Source organism: Alternaria novae-zelandiae (assembly GCF_023758075.1).
Source record: "Alternaria novae-zelandiae strain BMP 2774 chromosome Unknown scaffold_1, whole genome shotgun sequence".
NCBI lineage: Eukaryota > Fungi > Ascomycota > Dothideomycetes > Pleosporales > Pleosporaceae > Alternaria > Alternaria novae-zelandiae.
In genome coordinates this window covers 2,094,444-2,115,989 of record NW_026056961.1, presented here as the reverse complement: position 1 = coordinate 2,115,989, position 21,546 = coordinate 2,094,444, and the positions used below count along the sequence as shown (strand labels likewise).

Sequence of the window (21,546 nt, the reverse complement as noted above, 5' to 3'; positions counted from 1 at the left end):
GTACTGCAATATGCACACGACATCACTCGCTCCGGGATCCTTCAGACTATTTCCCACTGATTTATGAGGCTTCCTTATCCTGCTTTCGGACCTTGAACTTCCATCATCGCGGGATCGCGATAGTCAGCCAGTGAGATGGAAGCTGCGATCAGATGGTCGCCGCACTCGACGCGAGACAACCCTCGCTTCTTGATTATCGATGTCGCGGGTAATAGGTTACGTCTGTGTCAAATCGAAGAGTTTAGTAAGAGCAAGGTCAATTATAAGCAGATATGCATCCGAGATAAGCTTCCAAACTACACGGCCTTCGACTGGTCCAAGAAGGACCCGAGTGTGGTTGCTGTCGGTTCTGCTTCTGGAGAGGCTACCATCGTTACATTGGATCCGGACAAGCCCGATCACGACTACATCCACTCGTTTTCGATACGACACCAGAGGAAATGCAACTCCATCGCTTTCAGCGCTAAGAATCTACTTGCTACGGGGCTGGATAGAGTTAGGAATGATGTATGTCTCAACATCTACGATATGAATGACTCGCGAGTCACAGCCAAGGATGAACCGTACAAGAAGTTGGCGAGCTCAGAAGCCATCTCTAGCATAAAGTTCTTTAATGGACAGCCTGATATGCTGGTCGCGGGTGTCTCGAGGCAATATGTGCGCATTTACGATCTCAGAGGTGGGTCACACATGAAGCAGTGAATTTACCTGCTCATTCTTTATAGACTCTAGCACGGCGGGCATTGCGCAATTCCAAACACGCCAGGTGCATAACATCTCCATAGACCCGTTGGACGAGAACTACTTTCTATCAGCGGGGACGGCAGGAGATCCGACTGTGACTGTTTGGGACACGCGCTTCGTCAAGCAACGAGTCGCGTCCAACGATAATGCGAACGGGGGCGCCGTCCTGGAGTTCAAGCCAGTCGTGGACAATTCACAGTCGGCTTCTATATGGAGTCTTAGGTACTCTGGCACTAAGCGAGGAACATTCGGAGTACTTGCGAATACTGGGGAATTCAAAATCATCGAATTAGCACAGCACTCTCATCAACCTTCCGAGACAGCAGATACCCCTTTCGCTCGAGCATGGGCATCTCCATACTACACCAAAGCCACGCATCATCTGCGCTACGCCTCACACGACAAACAGCATCGGCACGACGAAAAAGAACGCGTCGTGGCATACGACTTTATGACTACAGGAAACCCGCTCGGTGGACAATGTGCTTTAGCTCTACATTCAAATCGAGAAGTCGAAGTTCTCAGAGTACCGCCAATACCACCCCGGATCAACGTAAGCGCGCTGGAGGAGATTTACAAAGATCGCACCTGCATCGCTAGACCGACTTCGCCATATGGAACGGTAGCAGAGGATCTAATACAGGTACAAAACAGAGCACTAGGCGACAAGTACGATATCGAACATGATCATAAACCCAATCTCTCCGCTAGTATCGATAGACTGAGCCTCAGCAACAGCCAACGGAGCTTACCTCTTTTGTCGACAGAACACCCCAGCCATCACATGCATGAGGACCTTCTCGATCTTGCGTTCCCTGAGTTCAAGATTCCTCTCTCTGATTATCTAGCCGTCCTCCAAGCACCCAAGCGACGTGTCCAAGAAGGCTACTCGCTTGATTGTGCTAAGAACAAGGCTATAGTTCACAACGATCCCTGGCTGGTCGATGTGTGGACACTGATCGATCGCATGGATGCACATGCCGCAGGAGATGGCATGGTGGGCAACGGCCTCGATCTCAAATACCTGGGAGTCAGCTCGATATGGGCAAACGAGCTGACAATGTACGACGAGCGACTCATCGATCCGGATACAAAGACAAGCCAAGAGATGTTCAGCGATGCAGTTAAAGAGATAGTCGAGGCCATGGAATTCCCCATTTTCGAAGGCGTGAACACAGAATATCCAGAGAATAGGCAGTTATGTCTCAGTCTCTGCGGCTGGCCCCTCGAGAAAGCCGGTGTAGAGCAAAACTGTCAACGGCTTATAGATGAAGGCGAGATATACAAAGCGATCGTTCTCGCCGTCTTCCAGGGGCACAAGGACATCGCACTGACCCTCCTCCGAGCCAGTCTCACGAGCAAGAGACTCCCACAAGATGACATTGGCCTCGCAGCCGTCATAGCCTGCGCCTCGCCCTCCTCCGGCGTCTCAGCAGAGCAAAGAGAAGCCTGTGCCTGGATGGCCGACATGACCAGCGACGCCTACCTAAAATCACTCCTCACCTACTTCATCACAGGCGACTGGTCAAGCGTCGTCTCGATGCCCCAACTCACCCTCTCCGACCGCGTAGCCGTCGCCCTGAAATACCTACCAGACCCCTCCTTGACCACCTTCCTCACCACCACAACAACAACCGCAACAGCCCAAGGCGACATCTCCGCCCTCCTCCTCACAGGTCTCACCACGCGCTCCCTCTCCCTCCTCCAAACACACATCTCGCACCACCCTACCACCGGCCTCCAGAACGCCGTCCTCATCCTCTCCCGCGCCTGTCCCCTCTACATCCAAGACCCGCGCTGGACTCTCTGGAAAGACATGTACCTCGAGCAACAGCAGATCTGGCGCACCTTCCTCGAGCGCACACGCTACGTCAAAGAACACAATCTACTCAGCGTAACGCGCGAGGGCAGGAGTGTGAATAAACCCAGTCAGCCGAGCTTGACGCTCAGGTGTCTGAACTGCCAGCAGAATCTCGCGTTGAGGAAGGATCCGAGGAGCAGTACGAAGAGGCTGCTTCCCACTGCACATCAGGCGGGTGGCATGAACAACGCGCCGTCTACAGCGACGACGACACATCGCGCAACGGCTTCGTTGTCGTTTGGTGGCGGTGCTGGGAAACCTGCTGCACCACTGCAACAGAAATCTGCGGCTAGCACACCTGGACTCCATTGTCCGAACTGTGCGGCGCAGATGCCGAGATGTGCGCTGTGTATGTTGTGGTTGGGCTCGCCTGATCCGAGTAAACAGGGGGCGTATGAGACGCTCAAAGGAGAGGACAAGGAGGGCAGGATGATGGTGTTTTGCATGAATTGTACGCATGGATTTCATGGTCATCATGCGAGGGATTGGTTTGCTAGACATGCCATGTGTCCTGTGCCGGACTGTGGGTGCATGTGTGGGTTAATGAAGTGAGAGAAGATTCGTATTTGCATATTCGCTTAGGATCCATATTTTAGTGACAGAGTAGCACAGATCAAGATACGGAGTGTACCAAAGTAGTGAGGAGTAAACAGATGTAGTTTTAAGAAGCTGTGCGGCCATCTGTCCGTGATGCTCCTGGTCTGGAGATCTCAAAGTCTTCCCTATACGCGCTATTGTACCAAGAAAAAGCTAAAGAAACGCAAAAAGGGTATAATCGCCACCGAGGTGTGGCCTGTCAAGACCAACTGTTCGTTTCTGTACCCTTACAGAAACGATAATATCCTATAGCGCCGCTAATGATGCCAAAAAGACTGACACGTCCAAACACCTCTATAAATGCTGAAAAAGCGACTGCGAACATTTAAAATGTGCGATGCAGACACTAAAGAATCAGGAAAACGTTCGACGGCTGTCCAGTTGACCGCCTTCGATGCTCGCGCGATGCGCAAATTTCCTAATCTTGCCCTGCCATCTCACTGTCGTCGTTGCCGAAGTCGTCTTCTTCGTCAATGGCCATTATGTTCGCTTGTGCGGTGACCACGACCATGTTGTCACCATCCTCTTCCTCGTGGTACATGGTGCCGTCGTTGAGGTCGAAAGCGTTGTCCTCGTTGTCAACGTCGTCTCCACCGTTAGTGTTCATGAAGACGCGCAGACGTTGTACACCAACGCCGCTGAAGACGCAGAACACTTCACGCTGGTGATCGTTGAATTCGGGGGGTGCCTCGCGGCAAAAGGCGAGAAGATCGTCGCGAAGGAAAGCTTGGACGCCAGTGAGAGAGAGGTGGGTCAGGCGGGGGCAGTTGTTGAGGAGCGCATGGATGCCCTGTTCATGTCAGTAACGGCACGGGATTTGTCTTGGGTGGGGCACTTACGGCTAGGGAGAGGTTGGTACAGTAGCTAAGGTGCACCCTCTCGAGCACGCTGGGTGCGATGGGCCCGCTGGAGCCAATCTGCTTCGGTTTGGCGAGTGCGAGTATGCTGCGGTCCGTTATGGCCGCACACTTGACCAGGCCAATGCGTTTGAGCTTGGGTAGAGCGGCGAGCTGCATGACCGAGGCGTCGGTGAGAGCAATGCAACACGCGAGATCAATGTACCGTATGCGGTTGCATAGCTTGACCAGCTGCGCGACACCGACATCTGTGATGTTGGCGCAATGTCCCAGATGTATGTAGTGGAGGTTCTTGCCCAGACGAGTAATGGCCATGACGGCTCTGTCGGTAATGTTGCGACATTTGGCGAGGACAAGGTTGCGCAGTCGCGGAGCTGCGTGGACTATCTTCTGGACGCCAGAATCTTGTAGCTCTTCGCAACCAGTCAGATCTAGGATACGCAGGCAGTCGTAGGTAGCCTCGGCTGGGAGACGGAGGAAGGCCTGGTCGGTGATCTTGACGCAGTGGGCTAATCGTAGCTCGCGGAGGTTGGGGCCTTCTGTGATGAGCGTAGTGATGGAGGCATCGTCGAGGTTCTTGCAGTCGTGAAGATCTATCTCGAGGATGTAGCGGCAGTTCCTAGCAAAGGCGATGATGCTCCGGTCGCTGAGTTGCGAGCATCCGTTCAGCTTGAGGCGCTTCAGATGTCTGCAGTTCTTGGCAACTTCCTCGAGCGAATCGTCTGTGATTTTCTTGCAGTTTGTGATGTTGAGGCCCTGCAGGCGGACTGCGTGTTTGGCCAGAGCGAGCATTGACTTGTCGGTGATGGACTCGACGTTGGTGACATCCAGGGCGAGAATGTAGCGGTTTTCCTCGAGCATGGCCTCCAGACTAAAGTCGGACAGTCGTGAGCAGTTGGTCAGCGTTAAGCGCTCAACACGCTTGCAACTTGAAAGCGGTTTCAGCGTCCCGTCACTGACTTCACCACCCAGAGCGGACAGATTCAGACGCTTGATCAGACTGCTGTAGTCGAAGAAGCTGTTGACCGTCTGGACCGTCTTTATGACGCTCTTGACGTTTGACCATTTGTTCGTTGAGGGGCGGTGCCAGAGCAAGCCGACGCTGTTTCCAGCCCATGTCTTGGACACGAGCATGCAGTTCTTGAGGTCGGCGGGCGAGGAGAGTTTCGCGAAGACGGCGATCATGAGCTCGGCGGGTAGGCGGGAGACGGGCGAGATGCGGTTCTGCTCTTCGATGGCCCGCCGGCGAGCCTCCTCGTCCGAGTCGGGCGATACTGACGGCGCGAGCGACGAGAGCGAGTCGTTGGACTGCAGCATGATGGAGTCCTTGTCTTCATCGTCGTAGCCGCGCTCGGGCGAGGTCGAGGCGGAAGAGTCGGAGCGCGAGGTGCTGGCGTCTCTCTGGGGCCGTCGTGAGCGCGCCGTGGTGCCTTGTCGGACGCGGGCGAGTCGTGGGTTTTCGGCCATGGTACCGGGTGTGTCAGGAGTCGCGGGGGCTTCAGTTTATATAGACGGGCAGGTGTGATTGCGGTGGGCGTGGAACAGCGTCTAAAGGGCACAATCGGTGTGCTGGTATACGCGGCGGCTGGCGGGTGTATGGGGCAGCCCGCTTACTCTACAAATACAACAACAACAGTGCGGTCTGGAAACGAGAGCGGAGGCGGCGACTGTCTTGACGCTCCTAAATAGGCACAGGCGAGACGACAACACACGACACGACAGTGCGGAGGTCGAGAGGGAAGGGTCAAGTCGTCTGGGCAGTCATGGGTGGGTCGCTGCCCATCGTCGCATCCCGCCAAGGTCCTTCCCTGCAACTCAGCTCGCCGCCCGTCCAAACACGACGTCCTCGTCTGCCTCAGTGCTCTCCCACACGACGATCCCTCTGTTCCTCCTCCACCGCGCTTACACTGCAGGGTCAACGCTTTGCCATGTTTGCTGTCGGCATCACGGCCGCCCTCACCCCCGACCTGCACCCTACCACGGCGTCATGTGCTCTAGCACCGTCCACGCCTAAGTCTTCTTCCCCCGCCATCGTCATATGACACAGCCGCGTCCAAGTCGCGTCGTGTGCAATAAGTCCAATGTTGCCATGACTGCAGGTCGTACGGCAGACTGTTGTGGAAGCCGCGACCCCGCGCCTATGCCTGCCATGATCGAGTTGGTGCTCCTTCACCGTCACTGACCGTCTTGACTCTGCCTGCTCACTTGCGTGTTTGAACACAAGGACCCCTCATCCGGGGTTTACAACAAAAGTAACTTCGCAATGACATGGGCCGCGTCAGTCAGGAACCTGCCGTCTGCGTCTGCATGTGCATCTAGATCTCTCGGTACTTGTTCGAGTTGTTGCATCCATGGTACACCCATCTGGAGATCTAAAGATCGACAGGGCCGTTGTCTTGGGCTGTTCACATCGCCCTCTCTACTAACTGCTCGATCTGTGAGGTCGTCGAAGAAGGAATCATGGGGCTGCGATATCTGATAGTCTACCTTTGCTGTACCTCGTGCTGCACACCCATGTCAAACTACGCAGCGTAGTCAACATCTGCTACCTTCTGGAGCATGTTACACTAAGCCAGTCTGTGGACGAATATATTGACCAAAGTAACCAACCAGCTCGCATGCGTTCAGAAGTTGTAATGTTGCACGAAACGTCTTGGTGGTAGGTTGACCTGGCTGCGAACATCAAGCTGTGCCCAATGAACACGTCGGGAGAGAAACCACGTACTCTACCGAATAAAGTGCCCCAGCTTGGCGCTACATGCCCGGACTACAGCTTCCTCAAGTCGGTGATACTGAAATAGTCGTCTGAGGAGCAGAGAGAGAGTAAATAGACATGTCCGCGCCCGACGTGCATGCCCGAGGCGTCGCGGTCTAAAGATACATTGTGACGTTGGTGTGGCTTCGTCCATGCGCTCGTGGATGCAAGGGTCCGTTTCCTACGGTACGATCACAAGCATCTCCAGGCATGCCACCTTCACTCCACCTCACCACCCGTCCCCCCGTCTCGCGTCCGAGAGCCACCCCCGCCCTGTCTGTCGTCTTTTCGATGCGCAAAATATAGCCTCGTCGTTGTCCTGCACCGCAGCAGGCTCCCTCACCGCCCAACATGTCCACCGCTCGCTATGCGCCCTCGGCCGCCCATCCCATGGCCCAGCAGGCCGCATACCGCGCTCCCGCGCCTATCGCCGTCTCCAATGCTCCCCCAGGCACCTTTGCGCCCGGCACCAAGGTCCAGGTCGGCAATCACCGTGTCACCATCGAGAAGTACCTCTCCGAGGGTGGTTTCGCGCACGTCTACCTCGTCCGCGTGCCCAAGTCCGATAATGGAACCCCCGAGACTGCCGTCTTGAAGAGGGTAGCTTGTGCGGACAAAGATGCACTGGCGAACATGAGGACCGAGGTCGAGACCATGAAGAAGCTCAAAGGCCACAGCAAGATCGTCACCTACATGGACTCGCATGCTTCACAACTGAAGACAGGAGGCTATGAAGTCTTCCTTCTCATGGAGTTTTGCTCAGGAGGCGGCTTGATCGACTTCATGAACACCAGGCTCCAGCATAGATTGACGGAGCCTGAGATTCTGCACATCTTCTCGGACGTCGTCGAGGGCGTTGCTACCATGCACTACCTCAAGCCGCCGCTCCTCCATCGCGATCTCAAGGTCGAAAACGTCCTCATTACCACCGTGGGAGGCAACAAGATATACAAACTCTGCGACTTCGGATCCACCGCACCCCCGAGACCCGCCGCCACAACTGCCGCCGAAGGGAGGCTGATCGAGGACGATGTGCAACGGCACACTACACTACAGTATCGCAGTCCGGAAATGATCGACGTATACCGCAAGCAGCCAATAGACGAGAAGAGCGACATCTGGGCGCTGGGTGTACTTTTATACAAGCTATGCTACTATACTACACCATTTGAAGAGGTCGGACAGATGGCTATTCTGAACGCTACGTTCAAGTACCCAGCGTACCCCCAGTTCTCGGACAGGATAAAGAAGCTTATAGGTATGCGCAACAAGACTAGGCCATGGACGAATACTGATTGTGAACAGGCTCGATGCTGCGAGAGAACCCACAACACAGACCCAACATCTACCAGGTGGTCGCCGAAGTCTGTTCGATGCGACACCGTCCCATTCCTATCAAAGACGTATGTTTGACATATTGGCTTCACGGCCCCATGCTAAGACCAGCCAGATCTACTCTGGCAGAACACAGTCAGAAGCCCGTCGGAACCAGGAACTTCCCCCTACCGAGCCTCAGGTCTCTTCGCCGCCTCCTGTCGTGGGTCTGCAAAGAGTGGCACCTACAGTGCAGGTACAGCAAGTACCAGACATTACACCGATGAGAAGAGGCAGGCCCACAGGTCCAGCCCAGCCCCCTCCAGCGGCAGCAAGACCAAGTCCGTCGCCTATGAGAGGGACAACATCCGACCCATTCGCTGCACTAGACTCGCAGGACGTCCAGGTCAGACGAGCTGCGGCTGATGAGCTGGCCTCGCGCTTCCCATCTCTGGACGAATTTTCTTTGCTGCATGATCGAGGCCAGAAGTTTGAGTTTGGTGAAGCGCCAACGACTTCCGACCCGGCACTTACCAAGCGGGTGACAGATGCGCTTGCAGATGAGGCTTTTGCGTCACCGCCGCTCTCCAAGGTCGACTCAACACCTGGGGTAAAGCCCTCGACCGCAGTGTCCTCCACAGGTGTGTCCAGGACCACCTCTCTAAGAAAACCGCAGCCCTACGAAGCCAAAGACAGTCCGCGCAATGACAACGCAAGCATACAGTCGCCTATCCCACAGCGGGTCGGCATGGTCTCTACTGGCGTACAGACATCCCCACGAGCATCTCCCGTTCCAGCCCAGCAGAAACTCCCCGATGTCAACAACCGGCCCATCTGGAAGGTACCTCTGTCATCGCACCACAACCGTGCTTTGAGTCAACAGGCGTCAGAACCTCGCCCGAGGAGTCCCTTGAGCAGTCCGTCATTGAGGCCCGAATTCGCTTTGCCTGCACGGCCCTCTTTTGAGTCGAGATCCAAATCTCAACTCAGCATCCCTCAATCCCCGGCTTCATCTAGACCCTCCTTAGAAAGCCAGCGTCCCTCCAACATGGACCTAGGCTCCGCCATTGATCGGTCGAGATCTGCAAACTCAAATGCACGCCCGGCTAGCATGCATGTAGAGTCGAACCTTGACTATCTACGTGATCGAGAAATGACACCTGGTCGTAACTTTGACGCACCATCACTACAACGCCGCGTCACTGCAAACGCAATCGATGACTCTGAACCTGAAGAGAAGAACGTCAGGTCAAGCGTTGATTTCCTCCGCTCCATCGAACAGGATGAGCACGGTCACAAACACCGCCGTAGTAGCTCCCGAAGTAGCCAACAAGGCAAACACGGAAAACGCGGTAGCATCACGAACATCGTCAAGGGAAGATTTGGTGATGCCTTCCGTCGCTTCGAGTCCACGAAGACGCCTGAGCACGAACGCGATCAGCCGCCCATGACGCCAACCGACCAGCTCATCGATTCCAAGGGCGGTTTGACACCCATTGCCGGCTCCGAAGCTACTGGTGGTTTGAGTGACGACGACCGCAGCCAGATCGACGAAACGCAGGATCTATCACCAGAAGTTCGAAGAGAACTTGAGAAGAGACAGTTGGCTGAAGAAGAGCGCCGTGTTGAGGCAGCAGCAGCAGAGTATAAGCAACGCGTCGCTTCGCAAGGGCAAGGAAAGCCCAAAGGTGGCCCATCCAAAGCTTCGTCCATCCAAAACCGCGTCAAGAATCTGCTCGATGAAAGCAGCAAGCCAGCAGCTTCCAACCGCACAGCTGAGGGATACGGCAAGTACACCGATACTGGAAAACCACTGCCCATGCGGCCCCAAGACCAAAGCGGAGCAAGGCAGCCACCTGCCATTGCTCGTAAGCCCATAAGCGTCTCTTCACAACAGCCTCAAGACCTCTCGTACGCGAAGCCGTCTTCGATTCGGCCAAACATGCCTCCACCAACACCCTCCGCCTCCGCACCGCCCACAATCAACGTGCGCAACCCCTCCGGCCCCCCTCCTCGCGCTCCCAAGCCCAAAAATCTGCAGACCGGCGGCTCAGTAGCCTCCGGCCAAGGATCACCGGTGAAATTAACCCCAGGAACTAAAGAGAAGCCACTCCCACCCATCGCCCGCGACGGCGGTGACGACTTCGACGTCGACACCTTCAGCAAGCGGTACCCCAGTTTGAGCGGCTTGGAAATGGTAGAGACGGAGATTCCTCGCCGTACCGTTCGCGACGTCTAAGCAGCGTCTGTTTGAGTTTGCTTAGTGTGTGAAGGTTTAGATCCATCTATCTCCTGTACCTTTTTTTTTGAAGCGTTTGCATAGCATGTGGCAAGGGATCAGCATTATCAGACAGATCGCAATATATATGTAGAGTGAGGGCGTGTTGGCAAGAATATAGAATTATTGGGATGAAACCGCCTTTTGAGTTGTGATGTTTCCTCACCTCTGTCTGACCTTTTGAGATTTTGGAATGAAATTTTATGCAATTGAAGCGTGATGTTAGATGAGTCCGTTCGCGAGGGAGGTGTTGTGAAACCAGGGTCTGTACCCAATAAAGAAAGATATGTGAGAGGTGTCTATGGTGGAGTCTAGTTGCTCACCTAAGTGAAAGGTAACGTAAGCTATGAAGACGACGGCGTAAAAAGGTGGTGAGAAGTGTTTGGCAGCATCATGATTTGGGTAGCTGCATTCGGCGATGTTGAAAAAAAGTTTCGGGGAAGCCTCGCTGATCAAAACGTAAGGGGTGGTTTTCTGCGTGATCGATCCAGGCCTAACTGACCTTGGAATCTCACATCGACAGCAGCATGTTCACGTAGCATCTGGACAGGCTAATGCAAGTTTGACGTTCATTCAATCCTTTCTCATTTGGTATCATGGCCTGATGACCTGTCTAAATCCATGCAACCCATCACATCGTGAACCCTATATCCGCCCTTCCATCCCTCCCAAACTCCGTGTCATGCCGACGTGCGACCGAATCGATGCAGCGGAAGGTGGATTGTGCGAGACAAGTCGTGTGTTGATGGGCATCGTGCTCGCGAGTGAGGCACGTTTACTGCTCGGTCTGGAAGTAGTTGAGGAGGATGCTGCGCTCCTGGGACTCCTCGCCCCAGTCCTTGACGACGACGCAAGAGCAGTTGACGACCTTGCGGGGGTTACCCTCACGGTCGATCTGGCCTGTAGATGTTGTTAGTCGTTGTTCAATCTTGACAGTGGATGGTATCGCGCGCAAAGTTTTTCAATCTTCAGCACTCCACCACGGGATAAAACGTACAGAGACCGGCCCACTCGCCGAGCTGCTTGCCATCGGGAACCTTGATGAGGGGGATCTTGTGCTCGGAGCACAGGGCAACGACGAGCTTCTTGTATGCCTCCTCCTCGCAGGCCTCGTTGAGAACGCACATGTGCGCCTCACGACGGTCGAGGGCCTTGGAGGCCTCGCGCAGACCGCGGGCAAGTCCGTCGTGGATGAGGGAGAGCTTGAGGACACCCTTGAGAGCCTCAAGGACGCTCATCTGGCCCTTGCCACCGGATGCATCGGCAGAGACCTCGACCTCGGCGGCCGCGCTGACTTGGGATTTGGTATCGTCTTCTCCGTCCGACTGTTGGCGACGTCAGTGATATTCTGGGAGTGTAAAGCGCGGGGTTGCGGTGCTGAGCGCTGTGCCATTCTCGTTGCGCCACGGACAGCTCAGATCGCAGCTGGGACAAAATTCCACATACCATGATTGATGATTTCTATCTGTCGACTTTCCTCGAAGAGAGTTGGTTGTGGTGATAAGGAAGTTCGAAGTTCTGCGGCGGCTCGAATTTCGCACTCTGTGGAGACGCTAGCCTGAAGAGATGCTAGCGCACGGACAAGCTACCTAGGTAACCAGCACCAGAAGATGGTGAAAGTCATGTTGCTTCCAGTCTACAAAGGAGTGATTATCAGAATTAGGTTGTATATTACAGAAGGTGCACTCACTTCACTTAGGTACAGTGAAGGCTAATGAGCAAATGGCCTTGTAGGAGTTCAACTTACCACAAAGCGTTCCCTCATCCAGATCAGAAGCGAGGCTACGTCACTCTCCTGCCGAGATGATAATTCACGAAAAGAGGTTGAGCACATTCACAGTTTCGAACAATTGATATCATTGTATGTCTGTACATTCTACTACCACGACACAGTTCCATCGCTGCTGCTTGGACCTGCCGTAGCCATGTCTCCTCCAAACATTTCTCATCCTCCTACTGAGGCCATTGCTAGCCATGGACATGTATGTCCCATCTCTGTATACGATAAACTAAGGAAATACGGGCGGTCGGCCGATCGGATATGCTCATGGATGTAAAAGTATCCCAAGTCAGATAAATGAATACAAACGCCAGACGCACAGACTGTACGGAGGGTTTAGAAAGATAGCAAGTGGTAACACGAGAATGATCGCTGAACGCTATCAGCCCAGGCGTGTAACGAGTTGAATGTAGAGAGGAATGTAGCCACCAAGCCAAAGACTGTGCTCCAGTAACGCCGTACAATGAAGGAAACCTGTCTTTGAACGCAGTTGGTGTAAGTAAGGAATGAAATGGGTATATAAAGCAATGAAAGCTACATGACGATGCAGCAGCAGCCCTTCTTCTCCTTGAGCTCCTCCTTCGGCTCCGGCAGGCGAGTCACCTCAGGCTTTGGCTCGGCCGGGGCGATAGGAGGAGCCAGCTTTGGCGAAGGAGCACGCTCGGCACCTTGAGGTATTTTCGGTGTCAGGCTGTAGCCGCCTTCGTTGACCGGGGATTTGGCGGTGTTTGTGTCAACCTTCTCAAGCGATGCGGGTGAGTCCGGCTTTGTCGGGCTGGGAAGTGGCCAGGTCTCAGCCTCTCGGGCTTTCTCGATGGCGATGGGGTCAAGGTTGGCGAGCTGTGAGAGTCGCTTATCCCCCATGTCGTCGTCGTTCAACAACCGGAAGTCTTTGTCATACATGGAACCAACCCTCCCTTGGTTCTCCCATTGTTCTTGCTGCATCCGCTTGGCATGGGTTGGGATAATCTGCTGGTCTGGAGGCAGACGCGGATCGGGCTTATACATGGACGCTATCCATGGAGCCTCACCTTCTGGTCGGTGGCTAGTGGTAGGCCTAGTATTGGTAGACCCGCCACTGGTACGGGGACGGTTTGGAGGCGAGTTGTTGGAGGTTACCCGGGACCGAGGCTGTGTCTTCTGGGCACTGGCTTTGCGTGCTCCAGTAGCGTTCGTTTTGCCAGGCGTCTTGGCTTTCATAGGTGACTTCTGGGGCGATTTAGGCGGACTCCAGCTGCCAGTAGAGGTATTGCGCCTGTGGCTGCCATATGGAGGCGTCGTCTGCCGACCGTCGTCGACATCATCGAGCAATGCTTGGCTGCCTACACTGCCGCTCCGTACGCGTGCACCCATGGTAGCGATCGCGTCGCCGTTCCAGTTTCCACTGTTGCCTCTAGACCTTGGCAGCGGCGCATCACGTTCTGCCATTGAAGCAGGCACAGGTATACCGCTCGTCTTGGGCAGAGGAATGCGAGACGTACTAGGCCTCACAGTGTGGTTTGTTCGCTGAGAAGATGGCTGGAACTCGGTTGTGCCGTCGGCCCCCGGGCTCCAAGCATGATATTCCTCCGTCGCATCCTCATCTTCAGCTGGTATCGTGGATATGCGTTTGCGGGGCTCGGTTCGCTCTTCGCCGTTCTGCGTGTGGTCCGTGGATGCAGAGTTTGTCCGGTCTCGCGCACGTCGCGTGGCGCTTTGCGAGCGACTGTTCGACCTGCTCGACCGTCCCACCCTGAAGCCTGCCTCCTCTAGTTCCCGAGTCTCAATCTCCTTAAGCTTGTCTCGGTGTATCCAGTGGTTTGCGTCATACTCGGGCTCTGTTGCACCGGGCTTGGTCGTCTTCTTCTTGGGCTTTCCCTTGACGGAAACGGGGCCCTTTTTGTTGGTGGTGTGGCTCTTGTAGTACTCCAACACACTGTCCTGGTCGACATTGCTGGCAATCATGTCTCCACTTTTCTTCTTATGCAGTTCGTTCATGCGGTCAGGGACCAACTGTGGGCGGTTCTGGTCCTGTGAGTCCCACGTGGGCGAGCGTACGGGCTTGACGAATCCGTTGGCTTGCGAAGTGAGGGGCTGTCGAGAACCGTGGGCGGGAGCACCGTATTCAGACATGTAGGGCTCCTGGTCGTATGACTGTCTCTGCACAATGGTCAGCACGCTACTACTCGCACATTGACATCACTGTAGGCAGGCCTTGAAATTGCACTGTGAGTGGGCGAACTTGGCGGTCAGATGCGCCATGGGGAGGGCCGCAGTAGTGCACCTAGTGTCCCAGCGGAGTCGTGCCGGACCCAGATGACGCAGCTTTACAGAGACTAAACTTGGTACGTACCGAATCGTTCACAGGCACGGCAAAGTCCCACGATCCTCCTGCGCCGTGGGAACTACTGGGGGGCGTGAGTTGCTGGAGTGAAGCTGGCGTATGGCGGGATGACGCGAAAGTAGCCATGGACGGGGCTGCGAGGTGGCTGGGGACCAACCGATGACGTGCCGGAGACTATGAGGCGGTAGACAACGGCGGCGTAGGCGTACGAGACAGTCGACGTCGGGTGACGACGCAACCAGGAGTGTCGAGGGCGGAGAAGGGGCGATGCCGGGCAGAGACCGCGGCCGCTGGCAGACTGCGGTGTACAAGTAGCCTCACGGTAGCAAGGTCCCTATTATAACGCTGTAGCTATAAAAACAATGCCATGGGCGAGAAGGAGGCAAGACGTCGGTGTGGGGACTCTGGTCGGAAGTTGTGAGGGGTGGTTTGCATGCGCGTGCAAGCAACTTCCCTGTCTGGTGAGGGTGTGGTGCTGGCGCGTGCGATCAGAAGGGAAGTGAAGGAGAATTACAACGAGAGACAAGCAAATATTAGCGATCGGAAACGCCGCCGCGCACGATGAGTCCAGCCACGGCAGTGACAATGATTCGTGAGAGAGTCGCGACGGGATGCAGGAGCCCTTGAGAGGAGGATTTGGGAGCGTTGCTCGCCTTGCTGGGGAAGATGGTGATTCGCCCTTGGCTGCAGCCCGCTCGGGCCTCGTCTAATCTGCGCCGCGGCCAAAGAGGAATGGCTACATCATGGGTCCAACTCCTTAAACGCAGATGGCCTTGCTACACGCGCATGCAAAAAGCACTGAGTACCTGCATGTAGTTCGCGATTCTAGACATGCAGAGTCTTTTTGCTGTTTGACGACGTCTCCATCGCCGACTCCCAAACACCTACAGCGGACACCACGCGCCGGGTAAACACTCGCAGGCACCCATGAACCCAGTTTGATTGTTTCCCTGTTATGCACACAGCCTGAACAGTGCACAACTGTCTTGACAAGCTTCCGTCTCCCTGCGCCTTTCCCGTTCCTGACAAGATAGCCTCCGGCAACGGCCCACAGTCCGCCGTCATGGAGATCGGGCGTGGTCCAGAGGCGGTCAGCGGTTTAGAATTCGATCTAACGGCTAGCCCGAGGTATTCATCGAATGTCCAAACCTTCGCACGAGAAGATTGTGGTGTAAGTTGGAGATCCCGGTTTGCGGGAAGAGGCTTGATCGATGCGACCCACTGTCAATACCCAACTGCCGGGTTGACGGCAGGAGCAAGGCTGATGAGCAGCTCAGATCTCATAAATGCGCCTGCTATGAACTTGTCCATCACCAGCCGAACGTCTCGTCGTACCAAAACACGTCGTGTCCCTTCTTAACCCAAATCTCAACGCTTCTCTTGAGATCGTCCGTCAGCCTCTTCGGCCCGCAGCAGATTACCGCCGTTTTCATACCCTTGCTAAACACCTCATCGACAACGTTACTTAGATCCGGCCTTCCGCTTCTGACAAGCATCCCCTTTCGCGGCTTCTCCATCTGCTCCTCCATGCTCAGCAGCTGCTCGTTCTCTTGCATCTCAATCCCCTCCCCGTCCTCGTCGTCGTCAATAGCGAACACGCCAGCCGCGCTCGCGTCGACTTGCAGGTTGGGTCCCGAAGGTCGTGTAACGTAGACCTCGACAATCTGCGGCCCTTGCAATAAACCACCCTCGTTCGCATCGGCCGCTGCGTCATCTTCGTGCTCGTCATTGGGTGCGGAACTTGCAGGGAATGCCCACTGCGTTTCAGCCAGCTTCTGAACCGCCCAAATGCACCGGATCTGGGTACCTGCAGGTGTGGGGTCGTGCAAGTCGATGATGCTGCGATAGATGGGCATGATGAACGTTGCACCAACCCCGCCAGCTACCAAAAGTATTTTGTCAAAGTCTGATAAATCAGGTAGTCGGTTGGAGGCTCCGTATGGTCCTTCGAGGGAGAAAGGCAGGATGGGAATGTCACCACCAGCTGTAGGTAGCATGGGCACATTGCTTCCCCCCTGTGACAAAGAGCGCGCCAGTTCTCCCAGATACTTGGTGTTGCCGTTGAGCGTTCTTGCAATGAGAAGTAGTTCCTTGTCTTTTGACGGGAGGGAAGCAACCGTGAAGGGGTTCGTCTTATTCGTCATAAGCCATTGGTCGTACCACGTAGGAGCTTTCCCCCTGATATGCGGTCTGCTGAGGTACACATGCTGGCCAGGCTTCCAAGTAAGCGCGGCGCTTTCTGCCGGCAGCGGGATGCGGACCTGGACGAGATTGGTGCCTGGCAGAAGTCTGAGAGTACCTTGGTACATCTTCAGACATACAGCTCGGGAAATGACATGTAATGCCTCTACCGCAAGAATCTCATACACGTAGATGCGGATATGAGATACGTGCAGATACAGGGGCACGACGATGAAATTTGCAATAGCGATATGAGAGATGTAGAACACTCGATAGTTCTTGCGGCGTATGAATCCGAGGGCAGTCGTGGAGATGGTGGTGAAGAGGATGATGCTCACAAGGCCCCAAATGACGTCCCAGTCCTTAATGCGCTTTGCTAGAAACCCTGATAGAACAAAGAAGTTCAAATACAGGGCCGTATGCATTAGGAAAAGCAGGAATGTGATGCGTCCCAGGATCTGATGCGAGGCCTTGATTTGCTCGTGGGAAAGCCGTGTCAGCCATTGCACAGGACTCCATGGTGCTCGCACTGCCAGTAAGTAGTGAATTGGTAGCTGCGACGCGCCAACTTGTCCGAAACGCTTGGTGAGATGGAGGTAGTCTACATATTGTCAGTAGTAGACGCGAACGTCGGAGATCTTCAGTCCATACCGTTCCCGGTGTGAGCAATGCAAAGATACAGCAACCACACTGTCCAGACGCTGGCTCCGATCCATTCTCCTCTTGTGCCCCAGTTCCAGCCCCGAATGACATCCTTTCGCATCCACCAGCTCATCCTGCTACATCCGGTCTGTATGCTTCGCAGCCATCCGAGCCTGTCCTTTGGCCGTTTGGTGAATGACGGTGATTTGGGCTGATCAATCTTCAACCCGGTTTTCATCACCCACGAAAAGGCGAAGCCAATCTGAAAGAGCGCAAATATGACCAGGACGGACCATTGTGCGACGAATCCATACCATTCCAGATATTCCCGGCGTTGATGTTTCTGCTCGTCGTTCAGGCTTTCAAAGTAGTACCCAAGTGCCCAGTATTGATCTGTCTTGACCTCATGGTGGCCTTTATGACGCCGAAAGAGGTCCATTTCAAAGCCCCTTCTGGACTATCAATGCTGCGTATCGCGGATAAGAATAACCCTTGCAGTAGCTAAGCTTCTCAGCGTACAAGTCCTCATCAAGAGGATCGAAAAGGTTTGCCTGCAGCGCAGATTATAGAACGAATGCGTAGCGACCGAAGGAAACAAGGCCAAGTGTTGGACGGTGATGTTGAGGAGTTGTGTTGTATACGTGTGCTTGTAACGGTGCAAGACTTGGATTCGGACTTTGCTGATGCAGGGCTGACGGCGCCAGTGATGCCAGCCAATCGAAACGTGCTCAAAGCACGAGCTGAACACGTTCCTTCTGCCGTCGCTCGCTTGTTCGACGCGTCGGTGAACACAGTCTTGTAGAATGAGAGTCGAGCATCGACGAGAATGGGCGTAAATAGAGATGCGCGTTCCTGGGTCCTCAGCCAGTAGCGGTGCAGCAACCCCACCAAGCATCCCGCCTGCAACCCTGCATGTGCATGCAGTGCATGTGGTACGTATCTGCAGTTGAAGCTGCATCTAAATAGACACACAACTGGTAGACTCATATAGAACTATGAGCAACCCTTCTTCCAAGACCCCGATCTGGCTCGACTGCGTGTGTATCCGTTCGCGCTTTCCTTATTTGTAGTGCTGACCAAGGAAGGATACTGGGCATGATGTGAGTCTCGGATAAGCTCTCCCCCACACGCTGCTCATCACCACCCCAGGATGCCTACGCCCTCCTTCTCTGCGCACACGACCCCAAAGTCGAGCTGCTTGGTGTGAGCACAGTCCATGGCAATGCTGCGCTCGACCAAACCACGTACAACACCAGGGCAATCCTCGAGGCAATCGGAAGGCGCGACGTGAAGGTCTACTCGGGCGCTGCGAAGCCAATCATACGCGATGCTGTACACGCCGCTGATATTCATGGTAACGCGACCCCATCCACTCCTCATGAGTACGCGCTGACACGAACAGGCGAGTCTGGCCTAGACGGCGTGACGCTGCTCCCCAAACCCGTCGAACCAGCAGCTACCGATGTCGACCACCTCGAAGCCATGTACCGAGCGCTCATCGCTACACCCCCGAATACAGCTTGGCTGGTCTCTACGGGCACATTGACCAACATTGGTCTGCTATTCCAGAAGTACACAGATCTAGCGGCTCATCTCAGAGGCCTCAGTATAATGGGAGGTGCGGTCGGTGGCGGCTTCACGGATGCGCCAATGGGTACAGTTGAAGGAGAAGGTGAACGATTTGGCAATTGGACGCCTTATGCTGAGTTCAACGTATGCTGCCATCTACGTGCATGGTGTGGTTCGACAAGGCTAACAACTCGCACAGATATACGTAAAGATATCGATCCTTCGCATGCCTAGAAAATGCTGACAACAACAGTGTGACCCCGAAGCATCTCACTTCATCTTCTCGCACCCCGTTCTCAAATCAAAGACGACGCTGATCCCTCTCGACCTGACGCATCAAGTCCTCGGTACGAAGAAAGTCCGCCAAACACAGCTATATGGAGAAGAGATATGGGATCAGTCAGTCTCGAAGAGTGACTACACACCCTCAGCTATGCGGGCCTTGTTCACCCAGATCATGTCCTTCTTCGCTGGCACGTACGCCGAAGTGTTCTCCATAACCGAAGGACCGCCGTTACACGATCCTCTTGCTGTAGCGGCAGCCTACAATCCTAGCATATTCGACGACAAAGGTGGCGAACGCTTCCAAGTGGATATAGTCACGGAAGGCCTTCACTCGACAGACAAGTCAAAAGTTGGTGAACTTGGTAGAACAAAGGTCACCAAGCTACCGACCGGGCAAGGTGGCTGTCGTATACCTAGAGGCGTTAATCTCGATGACTTCTGGGGCAGCATCGAAAGTGCACTCAAACGTGCAGATGCCGTCAGCCCCATGCCAAAGATTTCTGAGAAAGAATTAGAGGAGGCCGGTGTTTTCAATGGAGTTGGAAAACTACAACGATGAGCGCCTAAGCGCACCGCCGCGTAAGATTATGGTAGTACAGGGAAAGTATAGAACGAGACAATATGAACATTCAACTCCAGACACTGCGGGAGTTCGCCGGATAATTCAGCCGTAACCAACGGACTTCCATTTAGCCTGATCTCAACATTCCGCGTACCTTGCAGCGCCGAGCTTGCTAATCGAAGACCACACCTTTTTACGACGGCCTGTACTGATATGACTCCACCAATTGGCGTCGACTGGTTCTTCCCCAGATGCGCACAGGCCGTGTCAGGATCCAACCCAATGGCATACCAAGCTCGTAATGAACACCATGAAATCCCGCGGTTAATCGCATCATGATCCAGACAGCCAGGTCGCCTTTCGCAGTGTTAATACTCTTATGTTCGTGAAAGCCACATCATATCGCAGTACAAAATTAACTTCCGACGTTACGTCGAGTTCTGCAGAAGAAGTCTGGCTACAACAGCGCCAGTAGAAATCTTCAATGGGTATGATGGTATACGAGCAGTGAAGATACCAAGCCCGGGTCTTGACAGACCGTCTCGGAATCGGACCGCATGCTGAGCTGTATAGAGCAATATGGCAATCTCGAATGCGGGGAACACCCGAAGAAGATGTGATGTGCACTTCACTTCCGTATAACATATGCTACGCCTCCCACCTGTAGGCTCACTATCACCGCGAAGATGAAGTCCTCCGTTTTCCAGCTGCTCCTTCCGCTTGTGCTCGCCTCTCCAACACCGGCCCCCATATATGCACACCCCAAACAGGGTTCCCATCCCAAACCTGCTCCAGGTCTCGGCGATCTCGCAAAGAAAGCTGGACTAAAGTACTTTGGCACCGCCATCGACAACGTCGTCCTCGATAATGACGAGTACACCTCGATAGCCTTCAACCGCTCCGAATTCAACCAAGTCACCCCATCCAACGGCCAAAAATGGATACACACAGAGCCCCAACGCAACGTCTTCAACTGGACGCTCGGCGACGAGATCGTTGACCCGAGCAAAGATGCGCACCAAATGCGGCGCTGCCATACCTTCCTCTGGCACCAGCAACTCCCCGACTGGGTGAACAACGGCAACTGGACCAAAAATAGTCTTCTCTCCGTCCTAGAAACACACATAAAAACGGTCGCAGACTACTACTGGAACGACTGCTACGCCTGGGATGTTGTAAACGAAGCATTCGAAGACGATGGCACGCTGCGCAAGTCCATCTGGCTCGATATCATCGGCCCAGAGTACATTGAACATACGTTCCGTCTTGCCAGAAAGTACACAAGTCCAGGCACGAAACTATACTACAACGACTACGGCATTGAGAGGGTGAACAACAAGAGTCTGGCTGTTGCACGCATGATCAGCGAGTATCAACGGGCTGATGTGCCGATTGATGGTGTAGGACTACAGGCGCATTTCACCGTAGGCAGAGCGCCGACTTATGATGATGTTCGGGCTTCGCAGCAGCTATTCTCCGCGTTGGGTCTGGAGACGGCGTTGACGGAGTTGGATGTTCGGATCGGGCTGCCCGACAATGCGAACAAGACGGCTGCGCAGGCGGCCATCTATGCGGACTCCGTGCGTGCGTGTGTTGATGAGGAGAGCTGTGTTGGAGTCACCGTTTGGGACTTTTGGGATCCGGTTAGTTGGGTGCCGGAGTCTTTCCCGGGTAATGGGAATGCTTGCTTGTGGGATGAGAACCTGGAGAGGAAGCCGGCGTATTATGCTATTGCTGATATGTTGAAGGAGGCGGCGGCGAAGAGGGCATGAGCTGGGAGACATCGGGCATAGAGTTT

The 21,546-nt window shown here is 54.5% G+C and overlaps 8 protein-coding genes across 8 annotated transcripts; 4 read left to right on the top strand and 4 right to left on the bottom strand.

Annotated features, from left to right (window-relative positions):
- Positions 1-135: 135 nt before the first annotated feature.
- Positions 136-2,898, top strand: J4E88_000680 (uncharacterized protein; the record flags this gene model as incomplete). The annotated part of the gene is given in 3 exon segments (XM_049394354.1): positions 136-679; positions 786-2,659; positions 2,674-2,898. 3 exon segments carry the CDS (start codon positions 136-138, stop codon positions 2,896-2,898), a joined length of 2,643 nt encoding a protein of 880 aa, XP_049260183.1.
- Positions 2,899-3,620: 722 nt separating this feature from the next.
- On the bottom strand, positions 3,621-5,526 carry J4E88_000679 (uncharacterized protein; the record flags this gene model as incomplete). The annotated part of the gene is made up of 2 exons (XM_049394353.1): positions 3,621-3,992; positions 4,042-5,526. The coding sequence occupies 2 exons, from the start codon at positions 5,524-5,526 to the stop codon at positions 3,621-3,623; spliced, it is 1,857 nt and encodes a 618-aa protein (XP_049260182.1).
- A 1,639-nt stretch (positions 5,527-7,165) lies between these two features.
- Positions 7,166-10,367, top strand: J4E88_000678 (uncharacterized protein; the record flags this gene model as incomplete). The annotated part of the gene is made up of 3 exons (XM_049394352.1): positions 7,166-8,072; positions 8,120-8,217; positions 8,265-10,367. The coding sequence occupies 3 exons, from the start codon at positions 7,166-7,168 to the stop codon at positions 10,365-10,367; spliced, it is 3,108 nt and encodes a 1,035-aa protein (XP_049260181.1).
- Positions 10,368-11,181: 814 nt separating this feature from the next.
- Positions 11,182-11,855, bottom strand: RPS12 (40S ribosomal protein S12; the record flags this gene model as incomplete). The annotated part of the gene is made up of 3 exons (XM_049394351.1): positions 11,182-11,306; positions 11,404-11,731; positions 11,853-11,855. 3 exons carry the CDS (start codon positions 11,853-11,855, stop codon positions 11,182-11,184), a joined length of 456 nt encoding a protein of 151 aa, XP_049260180.1.
- Positions 11,856-12,720: 865 nt separating this feature from the next.
- Positions 12,721-14,635, bottom strand: J4E88_000676 (uncharacterized protein; the record flags this gene model as incomplete). Its single annotated transcript, XM_049394350.1, has 2 exons — positions 12,721-14,325; positions 14,519-14,635. The coding sequence occupies 2 exons, from the start codon at positions 14,633-14,635 to the stop codon at positions 12,721-12,723; spliced, it is 1,722 nt and encodes a 573-aa protein (XP_049260179.1).
- A 1,184-nt stretch (positions 14,636-15,819) lies between these two features.
- Positions 15,820-17,771, bottom strand: J4E88_000675 (uncharacterized protein; the record flags this gene model as incomplete). The annotated part of the gene is made up of 2 exons (XM_049394349.1): positions 15,820-17,291; positions 17,342-17,771. The coding sequence occupies 2 exons, from the start codon at positions 17,769-17,771 to the stop codon at positions 15,820-15,822; spliced, it is 1,902 nt and encodes a 633-aa protein (XP_049260178.1).
- A 556-nt stretch (positions 17,772-18,327) lies between these two features.
- J4E88_000674 (uncharacterized protein) lies at positions 18,328-19,745 on the top strand (the record flags this gene model as incomplete). Its single annotated transcript, XM_049394348.1, has 4 exons — positions 18,328-18,369; positions 18,482-18,686; positions 18,735-19,045; positions 19,155-19,745. The coding sequence occupies 4 exons, from the start codon at positions 18,328-18,330 to the stop codon at positions 19,743-19,745; spliced, it is 1,149 nt and encodes a 382-aa protein (XP_049260177.1).
- A 689-nt stretch (positions 19,746-20,434) lies between these two features.
- J4E88_000673 (uncharacterized protein) lies at positions 20,435-21,520 on the top strand (the record flags this gene model as incomplete). Its single annotated transcript, XM_049394347.1, has 1 exon — positions 20,435-21,520. The coding sequence occupies one exon, from the start codon at positions 20,435-20,437 to the stop codon at positions 21,518-21,520; it is 1,086 nt and encodes a 361-aa protein (XP_049260176.1).
- Positions 21,521-21,546: the final 26 nt, after the last annotated feature.